The following is a 16,383-nucleotide window of genomic DNA, read 5'->3' as shown; positions in this document are numbered from 1 at the left end:
AGTACGATAGTATACTTACTATGGTTGACCGACTTACCAAGTGGAGCTACTTCTTCCTATATAAGGAATTATAATTAGCAGAATAACTTATAGATATAATCTATCAGCATATTATATTAGTCCATAGATAGCCAGAAGAATAGATTATAGACCGAGACACTAAGTTCGCATCAAAGTTTTGGCAAGCGCTTATAAGGCGTTTGGGTATGAAGAGCAAGCTTTTAATAGTATACTACCTATAGATAGATGGCCAGATAGAAAGGCTTAACTAGATCGTTGAATAATATCTTAGAACGTTCGTCAACTTCTAATAGGACGACTAGGTTGATCTACTGCTAGCGGTATAGCTTACGTATAACGTACATTATCAGCGAGCGGGACATATCAGCGAGCGGGACACTAAGTTCTTGGCATAACGCGTCCTTCCTTATCTACCTCTAACAACGCGTTTTTCCTACAACTAAAGATGTCTTCCACTTCAAAGGAAGCTAGGGTAACCTTGGCCCTCAAAGCTCTTAAAAATGATATAGAACTAAGCCTTCGAGCCGCGGCCAAGCTCTATAACGTGCCAGTTTCAACCCTCGGCTACCGACGTACCGGCCGGCCTATACGATGCAATCTTCCAGCCAATTCGAAGAAGCTTACCCAATCTGAAGAGGAGGCTATTGTTCAATATATTATTGAGCTATCTATGCGAGCTTTTCCGCCGAGACTACGTGGTATAGAAGATATGGCCAACCAACTGCTACGCGTACGCGACATGCCCCCTGTCGGCAAGCTCTGGGCGTATCGGTTTGTCAAACGCCAGCTAGAGCTCCGTACGCGTTATTCGCGAAGATACAATTACTAGAGGGCAAAGTACGAGGATCCGAAGGTCATTGGCGAGTGGTTTGCCCTTGTACGGAATATTAAGGCCAAGTACAGTATCGTAGATGACGATATCTATAACTTCGACGAGACTGGGTTTATAATAGGCATTATCTTCCCAGGCATGGTGGTTACAACCTCGGATGGCCGTGGCAAGGCGAAGCTAGCCCAGCCTGGCAACCGTGAATGGGCGACGGTAATCCAAGGCGTCAATGCCCTTGGCTGGGCTATCCCTCCGTTCATCATCTTAGCAGCGTAGTTCTACCTCGCCAACTGGTATACTGAGTGCAACCTCCTAGCCGACTGGCGTATTGCAACTACCGAGAATGGCTGTACTACTAATGCGGTAGGCCTTAATTGGATCAAGCACTTCGACTACCATATAGCGCCTCGGACAAAGGGCAAATACCGGTTGTTGATCCTCGATGGCCATAAAAGCCACCATTCAACCGAGTTCGAGCTCTACTGCCAGCAGAACAACATTATCACGCTCTATATACCTCCATATTCCTCCCACCTCCTCCAGCCACTTGATGTTGGCTGCTTTAGGCCGTTAAAGCAGGTGTACGGTCGCTAGATCGAGGACTTAATACGCGTATATATCAACCATATAAGCAAGCTCGAGTTCCTTTGTACCTTTCGCACGGCCTTCTTTACCTCTATCACCAAGAGGAATATCTAGAGCGGTTTTACAGGGGCTGGCCTTATGCTATACAATCTAGAGAGGGTACTTTCAAAGCTAGATATCAAGCTTCGTATACTAACACCCCCAACCTTACGGCCAGGCACTATATAATCTTGGGTCTTCCAGACACTATACAACCCCCGAGAAGCCAACTTACAGTCAACGCTCATCAAGACTCGCATTGCCAACCATCAAAATAGCTCCCCGACTTCGATGTTGGCTGCTATAGACCAGCTTACCAAGGGTACGATAGCTATAATGCACCAGGTGGCCCTCCTTCAGGCAGAGGTGTCTTCGCTCCGCAAGGCCAACGAGGCGCTAAGCAAGCGCCGGAGAGCCAAAAAAACACGTGTACGGCTTGGAGAATCACTTACTGTGCAGGAGGCACAGGAGGTGGTAGGCCAGGGGGCTATAGGTGGGGAGGCAATACAAGAAACACAGCTGGATGGTAGTGGTGCTGGGGGGGGTCGTACGAAGGTTCGGTGCTATGGTGTATGCGGCAAGCCTGGTCATAATGCCCGCACTTGCCAGGAGGGTGCAGAAGGGTCTGATTCATCTGTTTCTGATGTAATTGTAGTTGGTTCTTAGTGTTGTTGCATTGCAATTGAGAGTAGTTGTTATAGAGTAGTGGAGAGTGTCCCGCTCGCTGATATGTCCCGCTCGCTGATATGTCCCGCTCGCTGATAATGTACGTTATATATATAGCAACTTATATATAGAGCGCGCTTAGAGAGCGTGGTGATATATCCAATATATTACCCCTAACTCCCTTATAAAGGCCTATGTCAGACCTAGCACTAGCTTTAGCCTCCTACCCAATTTTCGTGCCAAATTCTAGTACTATACTCAAGACAATTCTCCAACTTCCTACTTCGCTGTTGCTTATCTAATATACTGCTTATAGACCAATGGTCTTTACTATAGTACCGCCGGCACCCAACTCGAGCAGCCTCTATAGAATCTCAAGTTCCTTCACTGCCTCAGACAGCGTCTGCAGAGCATCGTCCTTACCGGCCTCGATGGCCTTAGCGAAGGCAACAACCTCTACCTTGACACCAGAGCTATAAGTAAATTCCTTCTTCTCCTCGGCCTTTTCGTTGCTTCTATCGCCTTTCCCAAACATCGTCTTTACCTCGGTCGGGTCCCAAGTCACCGCCACATTCGTCGTCACTACTTCAACTTCCAGGCCCGACTTGAACTCGGTGCCAAACAATAACCCAATAGTTCCACTCTTGCTGTTTTCCGTAAGCGCCATAGCGTGGACGGTGTCCACAGGGAGCAATTGCTCGTTCAAGAGCGCCGAGAAACCGGCTAACTACTTAATGTTTCCGCCTACCGCACCAAAGAGGCATCGCAGGCCGGCGACGAAGTGGATGCCGCCATCGAGGAAACCACCTTGATGATTCGGGGTTTTCCGCCCTAAGAATAAAGTTAGCACCATAACGCGTCTGAAAGCAGCGAGGGCAAAAGGCTCAAGAGATGACTCACACTCTATATTAAAGTACTTATTATCCGGCCTAATATATATATTCTGCTGCAACCAAAATGTTACCAAGTCCCCACCAATCTCCTGGACCGTCTACGCCGCTTACTATAGCGACTCTAAAAACCGAAAATTCTCTGCCACGCCCCAGAGCGGCTTCTTCTTCTTCCCCTCCTCCCCGAACCCGAACCCCTCATACCACTTGATCAGCTCCTGCGCGCGGTCTACATCGCCCACGACGGGCTTCTACGACAGGACGTGCTTGCCCGCCTTGATCGCGCGCTCTACCACGCCCGGCTACTACAGGATAGGCAGAACTACGACGACGCCAGTGTTGTCGCGAGCGAGCAGATCGTCAAGCGACTTACCCTCAACCGCGAGGCTGTCAAAGTAGATGGAAACCGAGACCGGGTCCTTGGCGAGGGCTGCGAGGACCTCCGCGGATTGCTGTGAGCGGAAGTAGACTGCCTTGAGCGCCAAAGGTGGGGTTGGCTTCTATGGCAGGGAGGGGCTCTGCGTAAGCGGGTCAGTTATTCAGTTGTGACGGTGAAAACGGGGAAAGGGGAATGCGTGGAATCTGACACTCCCTGGCAAAGATGCCTGCTCCAAGTAACGAGATGCCTGTTATGTTTGATATATGGTGTTGGTTTGTAAAGTGTGCCTCAGCGATGAGTTACCTAGTTATGAGACCGGCTGTGAAACGGTAACGGAGATCAGCTTGCTTATGAAGCAATGCGTTACTTGAGGTGGAGACTGCCTATTAAATTGACGGAGCTGAAACTTGGAAGTGGGAACTATCGACTAGTAGAGTGATGCCAAAGGTAGGGGAGTCAGTAGTAGGCCGCAGAGGACGAAGGAGTGCAATTGCCAATAAGGTAATGAGGACATATCAGGGAAACTAGGTCTTTAGGAATGGCGTATACGGTGTGGTCTGGAGGATGACAATGCCTTTGTCTCGAGCCCAGCCCTTTAGCTTATCGTCATAGAATAAACTTGGTCGTTTGGCCGAATTCTGAACCACCGTCAATCCCAATGATTTTAATATGACGGCAGGTCTGTAGATAGATCAATTCCACCCAGTCTTGCAACGCCCTGGCCGCTTATCCTTTGTTCTTGACGAATTGACCCAGTGGTAGTTGGTCGTAGTGCAAATCAAGTGAATGCTGTACCTATAGCCTAAATGGCTAGGGTTCTTGTACTGTACGACGTCAACACGGACGAAGTCGATGGCATTCGCGGTCTGAACAGGGGCGTGTTTGCCATGCTCATCCGTCATTATATCCATAATGTATCCCTCGCAAAAGGAGTCGTCCTTCGAAGTCAGCTTGATAGCTGCCCGGCGGCATGCTTCCTCAACCACTGGCTTGCTCGCATGCATCAAACAGCGATGCATTTTGCGGTATGTTACCGGGGCAAGCCCTGGCAATGCGATTGGGATGTCGACCGGTTTCGCTGACATTGCTGGCATGTTGTTGAAGTCGTATAATTGGCATAAGACTCGGCCTGTCGAGTAGACCAATCTATTGCCGTGTTGGTCCCAGAAAACACCTGCTTTCTTCGATTGGTTGGAAGAAACAACGTTGCATGGCGCCTTGGGTTGGTATAAACAGTTCTCAATCGTCATGACGACTTTAGAGCCATCATCAACAATGGCCTGCATATGAACTGTCCCGCCACGCATCGTCAACATGGTGTTACCCGACGCTGTCATTGTTCCATATGGCTCAATGTCACACATTGTTCTAAACCACTTCGCATCGTTGAAAATGGACGCTGCGCATCCCGAGTCGTAGACCACAAGGTCTCGCGTTGAGCTTCCTTTTGTTGCATTCAGGGCCTGTTGGACTTCAGCGCTTAATAATGCTGGGACCCCTCCTGAAAATGCGACGGTGACATGGCCGTCATCACGAAGTTGCTGGTCGTGAAAAAGACCTTCTTTCCATTGTTGTCGATGACCTTGATATTTGAATCCGTGGGGTTCGCAACACCAGACTGTTGGTGCAGGGGAGCCGTCGTGCTTCCTTTGCCCTGCTTCTTCTTCTTCTTTTCCAGGTATTCCTGCTTCTTCGCCCAGGAATCGGGGGCTTCCTCAGGGTGACAATACCAGCATATGTCTCCTTTGTGGTGGTTGTCGCAATCCTTGCAATGCTTGGCCTTCTTGGCTTGCTTCCTGCCACACACATCGCAATCCGCTCTATTGTCCCCTTTCTTCTTGTCAGACTTGCCACCCTTGTTGCTATTGTTACCATTGTTGTCAGACTTGACGGCAGCAAGGCCTAGGTTGACAGTCTCATTCTTCGCGATCAGGCTGAACTCCCGTATCATGGCTTCCCAGGTATAAGTGCCGGCTTCAACGCCGACCCTGGCACGTTGAGCCACTTCCGGATACTCCTGTTCAATGCCACGCAAAGCGAACAACGTGACGCCTTTGTCTGTGACTTTGCAAATGTCGCTGTTCTTCAGTGCGTTACGTAGTTCAGCAATGCAGGTGGTGAATGCTGTCATCGAGTCAAAATTCTCGCGCCGAATATTGGCGAGTTCCTTGGCCAACTGACAATGGTAATCACCAGGTCGGTCTGTGATCAATGCCTCAAGCTTCTCAAGTGTGCCTTTCAGGTCAAATTGACGAACATTCCAACCCGATGCAGCCAGGATTTGCTGAATATCGCTGGTCATGTATGTCTCTATGAACTCCTGGATGTCCGCACGGTTGTTGATCCACTGCAACTTTGCCTGGCGTTCAGCCGGCTCGGGAACATCGTTCTCAATGTAATCAAGCAACCCATTACGCTGGAGGGTGCGTAGGAACTTCTCTTTCCACAGTGAAAATGTCGACTCGCTCAGAACCACACCCAGCGGTGGGAATGTCCGTGCTGTGATGGTCGTCGTAGTGGTAGTCACATTCTGGGGAGGAAGGTTATTGCCCACATCGGGCGCTGACGCTGGACCTGATGCCGACATGTCGAAGAATTGGTGATCAACTGTGATCAACGCTGTCGCAAAGCACTGGAAGATGTCGCAAATTCCTTAGAAAATGGGTGTCAACTTTGACACAAGTCGGTCGCTTTTGACGAAATGAAAGTCGGTCGAACCAAGCCGATGCAACACAACGCAATTGAGCTTGACGACGACGACGTCAGCGATGCCGAATAGAAAAGCCTTGGTGGTTAGACTGTTGAAATGCCGTGTAAAATGCGTAGAATAAACGCAAATGAAGAAGGTGCCTTCAAAACACTGGCTAAACCACCCTAAATGCCGTACGCAACAGAAAAAGAGGGATTCATAACCTGTGAGACAACACAGGTGGTGATGAATCGTGCGGTGTTGTTGTGGATGACTAACTACCTACTGCTAAGGTATGGGAGGAAGGAAAGGCACGCAGGAAGCTCTGCGGAGCTGTATGGCGAATGGAGAGATGTGGTGCACGGGCCACATCTCACAGAACACTTCGAGCAATGAGATATTGTCAAGGTCGAGGTACTAGTCGTAACTCCCTGATTGAGTGACGAAAGGCGGCATAGCCGACATAGGGGCCTCTCAAGCATAGAGCTGAATTGAGGCAATGGGTTGCGTGGATGGAATTCCTACCTACTGTGAACTGCTTGCTTCTAGATTCTCTGGATCCGAGACGCCCACGGTGTTAGGCTGGTTACGGACAAAACCTCCTCCCTCCACAGAACGAAGTCGGCCCGTGTGATCCCGGAGGTCGTCTTCGTCGGTATCTGGGAATGTGAGATCGATACATTCCAGATCCATGCCGTCGATATCTACGTTCTTCGGAGGCATGACTGAGCTGCTAGACGGTGAACCCAGTGTTGGTTGAGTCAATACTAGCTTAGCCTGCACTTTCTGATTCCGAAAACTAGTGTCAACAAGGTGAACCGCCGGCTTCTCCTACTGCTCTCGATCCCTAGGCCTTTTGATCTGCTTCGCATCAGACATATCTTTGGCCTCCTCCCATTGTCTCTTGGTTCTTTGTTTTATAGGCGGCTTCTTGTTACCCTCCTTGCAGCATCTGTGGGCATACGGTCTGCTTGCCTTAGTGAAAGCACCTCCGGCACAGGGATGGTTAAATCGCCAATTTCCGTTGAGCAACTTATCGAAGGGCATCTCTTCGTCATCACCGCATGCCAGGTGGGTGTCGAATTCATCCGTAGCTTGCTTTTCAGCAAGCAACTCTTCGAGCGGTGGGTGCTCATCAGTTTCCTCTTCGCGTGAAACTTCCTTTGTATGGTGCATTGAAGATTGTGTCGATGCTTGTTCAGCAGCCATAATCATATCCAGGTCATCAATGTCGTCGTCGTGAAGGTAGTCTTCTTGACCGGCTTGTTGGCTACCTTGTTTATTGTGTTCTATATCGAACCCCGTACCGACCGAAATCGCCGAGGACGGAAGTACTAGATTTGCCAGCGTGTGCTTGAGGGTCTTTTACATCTTGGCAGAGGAGGAGCATAGCGGGGCCATTGGTAAGCCAGCACGTTCCGTGGAACACGGTCAAACTCGGATGTATATGAGCAAGCTCGGGAGCTTCCAGAGACCTGACCTAAGCTTCGTCTCCTTACAAGCTCTTCACTACCCCTCTTGCACATCCATCACAATGCCTCTTCCCATCGTTGTCGTACCTGCCTCCACCAAGGCCGGCCGAGAAACAATCCGCCAGCTTCTCGAGGCCGAAAGCAAGCCCATCGTCTGCGGCATCTACCGAGATACATCGAGAGCTCCTTCCGACTTCACCCAAAACCCCAACTTCGAAGCCAGCAAAGGCGATGTTGGAACAGGCGCAGGTCTCGATTACAGCAGCGCCGATACGGTCTTCTACATCCCACCTCCAACATATGACGGGACGGACCAGGGTGAATGGGCAACCCGGTGTGCGAACAATGCGAAGAGAGCCATCCGGGACGCTTCGAGCGTATCAAGAGACTCCTCTTCCTTTCGGCTCTGGGCGCGCAGCATAACCATGACATTGCACGTGTGGCTTGACACGAGGTTTGACAAGGTGTGCCGACGCTAACAGGATGGGAAATCTAGGGCATTCTACGCCTGAATCATATCTCCGACACAATTCTCAAGGACGCTGCGCAGGAAGTGATCACGGTCAGGCCCGGCTTCTTCTACGACGAGTTCGCTCATGCATTTGAGGCAGCACGGGCTGATCCGCCTGTGTTTCACGCGTGGATCACGCGTGTCGATCACAAGATACCGATGGTGAGTTTTACTTCCTTATACTGCCCATGTTCCTCGCGGCCCATACAGAATATGAGATAGCTCGTTCTAGGTAAGCATCAAAGACATTTCCATGCTGCCTGGTGGCATTATTGAGGACAACTTTGAGGATGATGAGAGCACGGTGAGGGGGGACATAGAGTTGGTGGACACCCTGCGCGAGCTGGCTGCCAAGGGAACGGAAAAGTGAGAACAGCTGCAGCTTGTTTGCACCTAAAAGCTCACTGACTGGTAAAAAGGGCCCAGAACCGATGGCTATAAGGACAAGAAATCACCCCCCTTTGAACAACAACAAAGACAGAAGCTATCTTTTATAGGAAGGTAGAAAGTGTGATGGATGTTGCTTGGTAAGGAGTTGCGCCTGTTGTAGCGAATTCGACCTCTGGCGCGACACGGGCATCTCAAGCGAGATGCGCCTCTGTGGGCCGCTTCAGTCGTCAAACTACGTGGCTGTGCTTCTCATCAAGTATACCGAGTACACCGATGACGCTTTTACCGCGAAGGGGCTGTCCAGCCTCAAGCTGAGGGTCAACCCGGAGGTGGCCAAAGTGCAGAAGCAGTCCATCGAGATCATCAAGAACTGGGTCAGTCAAGCCTTCGTAGGCAAGGCTAACATCGTCTGCTCCGTTGTGCCGAGTGACCAGCTGTGATTTGCCCATATTTCATCAAACCATACGCTTTAACTCTGCTGCGGATACATTAGACACTCTTTCTCTTCCTATCGCTCCGCAGATGCTGGCCGTGGAAGCCGAATCCAACAGCAAAACCGCACTCAGCCCTCCCGAGCTCCGTCATTGTCTTGGCATCGAGACAGACCAAGTAGCTGCTCCTCTGGTGACCGTCAAGTACCACGCTGAGCAGGACGCCATCATCTTCCTCGGTCATGGCTTCTTCGGGCCGACTTCCATCCCCCTTGGGGGGGCGTGCAATGAATATGGCTTCCCCGGGGCTGTGGCCAACCCCTCCTGACCAACTCACCACTTGCCGGTTGTCCGTGTTTATCTTGGCGATCGAATCAAAGAGGGTGCTGAGGCCACGGCTGAGCAAACAGTAGACATAACGATGCTTCCGGCACATGTAGGCTGGGTTGATGGTTGGCATCTCGCCAGCGTGAGGACCAGGAAGTTCCAATTCCAGTTCAGCCAACGGGACTGATCCTCGCGTGTAGTTCTCTTGTGATCTGAATTCCTTACTGTGCAGCCTGTAACGTGCGAGATGCAGTTGTCTCCTTGCAGCGGTTTGCCGGTTCGCCCAGAATTCCTTCGCCTCGCCGTTGCGGTTTAGAAGTACATCGTAGTACATGCCAAAAAGGATGTCTGTAGTTTGGTACCGGATAAGCTCGCAGATGATGTCGCCATTTTCCTCCTCAAAGGCGTTGACGGAGTGGAAGAAGAAGGCGGCCGGCGAGTGGAACACGCCGACCAAACCTCTACCCTGGTGCCGGTCCACGACGAACCATTTGCAGGGCTCGTTCTCATTAAATTCGTGGAGCCCTCCCAGCAGGGAGCCCTCCCATGTGGCCCGGAGACCATCGTATTGCGAGACTGGGATGCAGAGCACGACATACCCGCGTGTCAAGAAGAAACTGTGAATATAGGCGGGCTTCTCCTGGATTGTGGCGAGGATAGTGGTCTGCCTAGTTGAGGCGCTAACATGGAAGATGCGATAGGTGGCCGAGAGTCCCACATCCATGTTGACGCTGAAATAGTCGTTGGTCTCCGGGTCAACCACGGCATGCGCGACACCCACGGACCCCTTCAGCGCGGGATGTAGAAGCTTTGGGTGGACAGGCTCGTACGGCTGCATAGTCTCGGGGTCAATCTCAGAAAGCCAAGCCGTGTCAGTGCCGAGGAATACCGGCCCAGGGCCAGCCCGATGTCCCTGGCCGACGTCCGAGGCAGAGGTGTCCCTGACTTTGGCGAGTCCCTGAAGCGCGGGTACCTCGGCTTGAACCGTCACGGCAATGTTGTCCAGGCGCTCCTTTCGGTAGAAAATGCTCATAAATTTTGAGAACAATCCCATACACGGGTCGCTGCGTTGGCCAAACGAAATGGCGGGAAACCTGCCCCAGGCTTGAATGTCCTTGACGATCTGGTCCGATTGGCGACGAGACGAGTATTGGACCCTAACTTTTCCCTTGTCCTCGAAGATCTCGAACTTGTGAGTATGGGCGAGCCCGTCGAACCAGTGGGATATGTCGAACGTGTCCGGCCCGGTATCGTTGACGGTGCGGGCGCCGGGGCCGGTCCGGTACAGAACGCCGGTGGTCCAAATTGGGATGTGACCTTGAACACTCAACTCGATGGGACCTCGATGCTCGGTTAGACCTTCAAACTTGAATCCAATACAAAGGCTCAGTATCATTGCAGTAGCAGTCCCTCCACGGCATTGTAGGACTGTTGCTCACCCCGGCGTCATTTGGCCATTCTCGATACCTCTCTGCCGTCAAGTTTTTGAGGACATCTGCCACGTCCACTTCCTCATCTTCGGCCGTGCGTCGGGTCGTGCTGGCATAGATTGCTGAATGCAGCTCCATGGCAACCAAACGTAGTATGTAGGATCTTTGTCCGCCTAGGTAGTAAATAGGGTGGCGATGCTTGTCCTGCGGTCTCTGTCAGCCTCTGTCAGCTTCTGTGAAATACCCACTAGAGGAAATTTTCGCTCTCCCATTGCCGCGACAGTCAGATTAGGAGGTCGAGAAGTCGCCTATTGGTGGAGCGATCGACGCGGCGATGGACGTTCCAGAACAGACACCGATCCCGCTTCGGCCAGTTTTCACATCGGCGGGTTTCGGCCTTCGACTCAGGTTTTGCTCCGTAACTTCGGCGCAGCGGCTTCGGTTCTTGCTCGGGGTGACGCCAACATCCTTACAGATGCTCATCACCTTTCTGCGGCGGTGAGGTGGCCGAGCTTGCCTATCTTGGCTTTGGGAAGACGGCCCAATGGCACGGCGGTACGAGAAGCCTGGAGCATCGTCCGAATTTCTTTGTAACGCTCGGCACCGACAGGGAAAATGCAGACTATAAATTCGGGATTGGACCTACGAAGAAGACAAGCACATGTAACAATTATTCGGAGTGGTGACACGACAAAGGCAACCGCGGAAGCCTCTTCACCCTTCTGAACTTCCAGGTACAAAAGAAGTACGGAAACACGTGGAATCGCAGAGTCCAGGAAATAAAGTTCACGGTGCGTTAGTGAAATGGGAACTGCGGCATCGAACGAGAATGATTTCCCGTCTCCGCCTTTCGCGAACCAGAATCATCTCTTTCAAAAGCCGGATACCCCCACGCTTGGTCAGCTGACTCCCGTGGCCCCCCTCTGCGCCGTGAACCAGACAAGCAACAAACGGTTACCAGACACTACGCAGCCTCGCCACCAAAGCCTGGCCCAAGTCGCGCACTCGTTGGATTCGGGCGGCCGACACGCCCGCACAGCAGCGGCAGACAAGGGGAATTTGCCACGCCTTAGGCTCTCTGTCCTCCTCCCCCACACAGCCGGCCAGGTGCGCCACGGCATGGTGCAGCTCATCGGACGCACCCTCGGTGGCGTCGCGCGCATTTATAGCCAGGAGAGTGAACTTGTTCAGCGAGTAATCCAGTCGCATGAGCGCCAGGACGCTCTCCAGGCGCATGTCCCGTGCTGCGTCTCCCCGGGTCCCAACGAGGCCGGGACCCTCGTCTCCAAGGCGGTGCGGCTCGTCACCGTCTTTGCTGCTGTGGTACTGCTCAAAAGCACCCTCACCGCTCCCCTGGACTGTCAGAAGCCCAAGATTGAACTTGATCAAGCCTGCCGCCATCTCAATGGCCTCCGCCACAGACACGTGGATGATGGCCCAGTTGTACCGGTTCTGACGGCCCGGGCTTTTCGGAGAGATTTGTGTCAGCGTGTGAGTTTTGCTGCCCAAGTCGTTTATGACGCGCAGGACGGAGGCCAGCTCATCTTGGTCGGCGCTGTTGAGGAAGTGGAGCGGCCGGCCATGGCACGCGCGGTGGATTTCCGCGCAGAGGCTCAAGGTTTCGGTGAAGTCGTCTGTGGCATCTCGACAAAGCCCGTCGGATATCGTGTTGCTCACTGGGATGGCTGGCCCGGGTGAGGGCGCGGCGTGAGGAAGTCGAGCGTTGGTCTCCAGCTCCGGAAGGAATTCTGTCTCGCTCTCGGCTGGCACCCCTGGAGGACCGCTCTGATCAGGAGCCGGAAACACGAAACTGTCCATGAGAATGCTATCAAAAAGTGTCTTCTGATCTTGCTGGCCAAACTCATGGAGTGCGGTTACCCCAAAAGTGACGCCAGTCACGGGCGGCGATGGAGAGAGAAGCCAGGGTTGTCCGTTTCTCGAGCCTGCCAAATTCTCCGGAGTGTCAACAAAAGGTGGACTTGGAGATAGTGCCGTCAAGTGACGGCGCGTTCTCGGTGGTCCGGCGCCCTCATGCAGGCTGATTACATGCTCCGTGGCAGGCCCATTGAGCCGCTGACTTGGCGTCGAAACCGACGCCAACCCTCCGTTAGCCGTGGCCAGTTTCCGTGGTCGCCCAGTCTTGCTCTTAATGGAGAACAGACACCGGCGTTTATTTGTACGGCAAGCCTTGCAGGTTGCTGTGCTACTGTCGGGCGGGAGATCGCAGCGGATTTTGCGCTGATGGCATTCTTCGCAAGCAAGGCGGAACTGCAGTTCCGCCGGAGGCCAGTTCTCGCTTGGATTGCTGTCCATACTTGGTGACCCGACTGGCAATGACTTTGCTCTGGATGTCCGTGGTGCAGCACGCCGGTGATATGGATAATCCCCTGAGGCCTCTTGGTCGTTGTGACGTCGACCACCTCGGGAAGGCTGCATGGTATTCCCAAATTAAGCCATCAGACGGGTGGCGCAATGCAAGGAAGCCGCATACTCATAAACCCAGCACACGGGCCAAGCAGGGCTCCTGTAAGGAGTGGACAGTGTGGTCAGATACCGAGGTAAACGGAGCGGGTGTAACCAGCCCCCTAGTTATCGAGGAGTATACAGAGGCACAGTCGCTTGCCGCCGGGGAAGCCATGAAACTGCTACGATGTGGTTGACGATATGAAACCTGCCAATATTTCTGATAAACCCTGACGCAGTGAGTGCTCCGGGGTGGTTGGGCCTGCGGGTCGGTAGGTGGGGAGAAAGAAATTGCATGGAAGCATCGCCAACATACATGAAAATCCCCGGAACGTAAGCAAGAGGTTGCATGAAAGCATTCGCCAACATACATGAAAATCCCCGGAACGTATTTGGCTGGAACCACAAACGCCCCAACAGCAAATTCCCCGGGGCACCACCATCTTTTGGCGTAGCGGTTCCAACAGAAGCTTGATATGACTCAATTCTACTTCTAGCCTATCAGGAGCAATTCTCACACGAGCCCCAGACCAGGTGTTCGTGTGCCGCGTGTCCCATTCGCAGATATGTCGCGAACCGGCTAGTACTTGGGGGCCAGACGGTCGACCTACGCACAAGGTACCGGCCGAGAAGCATGGAGCTGAGAAACGGTCAGAAAAGTGAACTGCACCAAAAGAAACTCGCCGACGGGGTGCGACACATGGCAATTGCCTTGAGAAATGGATGTTGCCTATCTAGCTGTCACGGAATGTTCTCTAGGCTCCAGGACTCATTCCGTTCCCGTTAGTATTCCAGCTGACCACCAGTCCGACTCGACGTCAGCCAACCTTCACCCCTGAGGAACAGACTGAAGGGTTACCTGACGCCAAGTTGCATGTCCTATTCCGCTCCCAAGCACTTGCACGCTCATCAAAGCCCGGATGGTGACAACAATGAAGATCCTCTGCATTCATCAATGGTGAGGCTCCAGCGATACAACCGTCTGCTCGATCTTGGGATGAAGGCTGATCCTGATCGGCGCGGTAATACCGCGGTAGGGGAACCTCGGGTGTCGTTTTTGAGAAGCAGTTGTCGTCGGTGACTGGCCTTCTCAGCCCAACGTATGAATATGTGTACATCAATGGTCCTTACACCTGCGCGCGAGCCCGAGGTAAGAGTTGAGCCGGGACACGAGGAACAAACATCCGAATACCCATCGCATTGCGATTCCCTGACATGAGTGGTATAGGCCTCCCGGACACGGTCAACGGCCCGTTCCACTGCTGGTACCGAGGGCTCTCGTCGGAGCAGTGCAACGAGGCCCATAAGGTGATATGCGAAGCCATCGCGGAGGACGGGCCATTCGAAGGCGTCATTGCGTTCAGCCAGGGAGCCGCAACCATTCTGTCGCTGCTACTGCATCACGACATGCATCAACCGAGCCAGCCTCCTCCCTTCCGGTTTGCTATTCTCTTCTGTCCGATCGTGGTCATCTCTCCTGATCCCAAATTCAACGCCGAGCATGTTGTGCGGTACAGCCGCTACTACAAGGCCAAACATGCCGGAGACCGCATCAACGACGATACCACTGAAGGGTTCGTCGAGGAAGCCGAGAATGTTGGCGAGGCTATTGGAAGCAGGCCGCGATATGGCACGGTCTCCAAACCGAAGAGTGTCCCGAAGCACCGTACTCTGCTCCTGCTCAGGCGTAAGAGAGAAGCACTTGCTGAGGAGATGGTGGACCTCGTTCGGGAGATGAGCAGCATGGCTCCGGCGGAGATGGACGAGGAGACTACAGTCCGGGCCAAGGACATGGTCAGCCCAGACAAACCCGAGGCCTTCCCACGCATCATGCACCCGCTAACCACCAAGTCGCGCGTGTCCATCCCTACGGTGGTCGTTGTTGGAAAGGAGGATCCGTTTGCCCGGCAGAGCGAGCTGGCAGTGAGACTGTGCGAGAACAAGAGGACGAAGGTAGTCTACCTCGCCGGCAGTCACCGTGTGCCGGTCAGCCCGCCCGAGCTCCACGCGGTCACGGCGGCTGTGGAGTGGGCAATACAGAAAAGTCAGCAGACTTAGGAAGGGGGCAACGCTGGATACCGCAACATGCAATAGTCTCAAAGGTTATGGCGGCAAACAAACCGCCGTTGAACTGTAAACAAACCCCGGTGCAGCAGCCCAAGCATGATGATGCGGTTGTCGTCTTGTGCGAACACGTCCCAACAGCTCAATCGGTGTCAGAAGAAGCCATGGCAACCACACTTCGAGGAGCCTTATGCATCAGCACACACCTTCTGCCATATCCTTGCGTCAACTTGCTCGTGCCTCTCCCCGGCAAGATTACAAGGCCATAGGCCAGACCAGCGGTTGAATCTTTTCGTATTCGGCCTGGCGCCTTTTGAAAACCCGCGTCCCCCGCGTGCTGCAGTTTAGTGCAGTAAACTACCATATTGGTAAGGAGACCTGTAAGTTCCGTAGAGGAGGACATGTCGCGGGATCCTTTCGCCCTCAGACCTCCGCGTCGTTCGGAAATACGACGGGATGCTGCCGGGCCCGTGATTGGGCGCCAGATTTGCACGCTGGCCTCTGAAGGGCAGGTTACTATCGCCGAGTTGGCGAAGGCGCAGCCCATCTGCCCTTCGGCAGGCTGATCACCTACCGATGAACTGGTTCAGGTACTTCATGTCGCTACGCCATAGCCAAGTCTCTGCGGCCTGATATATTGGCACCCGTCCGCAGATGTTGAAATGCAGCCAACGGCCCATCTTCATTCAGCTCACGAGATTACGTTGTCTGCAACTACGTTAGGTAGGTACTAGGTACCTTCGAACGCCGCGCGGCCTAGTATGGGAAACACTGTGTTCTACTCGGGTAAAACGGATCCGTCTAGAATCCCAAAAGGCGCAACCAACATGTTCATCCCACGCTTCTCCCATGCAGAGGAAATCCGTGGGAAACCAGCTTCAATAAATTACTTCGCCGTGGCACCTTCCACATGGGGTGTTTCAAGATAAGGAGGTGGCCAGGTCGCGAGTGAGCGCAACTTGAACCCGAGGTCCGCGTCAGGACCGTGTGTCAGAGCGGCACAGCGGCACGTAGGCACAGTGGCCCATGCTTTTGTCAGCTTGTACAGTATTCGTGTGAAGTCGGGGGTCTTGAGAGCGCTAATCACCAACAGCACCAAGTCAGACCATTCCAACTGTCTGTGCCAGCCAGTCAAGTCCTGATTCAGTGTTCCGTACCTGTATACCTATCCAAGGTACTCAGGCAAGAACGCTTGGT

At 53.0% G+C, this 16,383-nt stretch overlaps 7 protein-coding genes across 7 annotated transcripts; 2 read left to right on the top strand and 5 right to left on the bottom strand.

Annotated features, from left to right (window-relative positions):
* Positions 1–4,049: 4,049 nt before the first annotated feature.
* On the bottom strand, positions 4,050–4,321 carry B0T15DRAFT_529565 (uncharacterized protein; the record flags this gene model as incomplete). Its single annotated transcript, XM_062869115.1, has 1 exon — positions 4,050–4,321. A coding segment is annotated over one exon (220 nt), but the record flags the coding sequence as incomplete, so codon positions are not given.
* A 568-nt stretch (positions 4,322–4,889) lies between these two features.
* Positions 4,890–5,996, bottom strand: B0T15DRAFT_394709 (uncharacterized protein; the record flags this gene model as incomplete). Its single annotated transcript, XM_062864744.1, has 1 exon — positions 4,890–5,996. The coding sequence occupies one exon, from the start codon at positions 5,994–5,996 to the stop codon at positions 4,890–4,892; it is 1,107 nt and encodes a 368-aa protein (XP_062722973.1).
* Positions 5,997–6,919: 923 nt separating this feature from the next.
* B0T15DRAFT_529562 (uncharacterized protein) lies at positions 6,920–7,149 on the bottom strand. The gene has a single exon (XM_062869114.1). It carries the CDS (start codon positions 7,143–7,145, stop codon positions 6,930–6,932), a length of 216 nt encoding a protein of 71 aa, XP_062722972.1. The 5' UTR covers positions 7,146–7,149; the 3' UTR covers positions 6,920–6,929.
* Positions 7,150–7,632: 483 nt separating this feature from the next.
* B0T15DRAFT_492683 (uncharacterized protein) lies at positions 7,633–8,911 on the top strand (the record flags this gene model as incomplete). Its single annotated transcript, XM_062866873.1, has 4 exons — positions 7,633–8,007; positions 8,067–8,243; positions 8,314–8,447; positions 8,632–8,911. The coding sequence occupies 4 exons, from the start codon at positions 7,633–7,635 to the stop codon at positions 8,909–8,911; spliced, it is 966 nt and encodes a 321-aa protein (XP_062722971.1).
* Positions 8,912–8,960: 49 nt separating this feature from the next.
* Positions 8,961–10,797, bottom strand: B0T15DRAFT_484379 (carotenoid oxygenase; the record flags this gene model as incomplete). Its single annotated transcript, XM_062866223.1, has 2 exons — positions 8,961–10,595; positions 10,669–10,797. The coding sequence occupies 2 exons, from the start codon at positions 10,795–10,797 to the stop codon at positions 8,961–8,963; spliced, it is 1,764 nt and encodes a 587-aa protein (XP_062722970.1).
* An 816-nt stretch (positions 10,798–11,613) lies between these two features.
* Positions 11,614–12,972, bottom strand: B0T15DRAFT_510491 (uncharacterized protein; the record flags this gene model as incomplete). Its single annotated transcript, XM_062867856.1, has 1 exon — positions 11,614–12,972. One exon carries the CDS (start codon positions 12,970–12,972, stop codon positions 11,614–11,616), a length of 1,359 nt encoding a protein of 452 aa, XP_062722969.1.
* An 818-nt stretch (positions 12,973–13,790) lies between these two features.
* Positions 13,791–15,254, top strand: B0T15DRAFT_166831 (serine hydrolase-domain-containing protein). Its single transcript, XM_062862172.1, has 4 exons — positions 13,791–13,904; positions 13,969–14,080; positions 14,160–14,272; positions 14,351–15,254. Exons 2-4 carry the CDS (start codon positions 14,043–14,045, stop codon positions 15,178–15,180), a joined length of 981 nt encoding a protein of 326 aa, XP_062722968.1. The 5' UTR covers positions 13,791–13,904; positions 13,969–14,042; the 3' UTR covers positions 15,181–15,254.
* The last annotated feature ends 1,129 nt before the right edge of the window (positions 15,255–16,383 follow it).

Source organism: Chaetomium strumarium (assembly GCF_033439665.1).
Source record: "Chaetomium strumarium strain CBS 333.67 chromosome Unknown B0T15scaffold_3, whole genome shotgun sequence".
NCBI lineage: Eukaryota > Fungi > Ascomycota > Sordariomycetes > Sordariales > Chaetomiaceae > Chaetomium > Chaetomium strumarium.
Note: the sequence above shows the minus strand (reverse complement) of the source record. Positions and strands in the feature narration are given on the sequence as shown.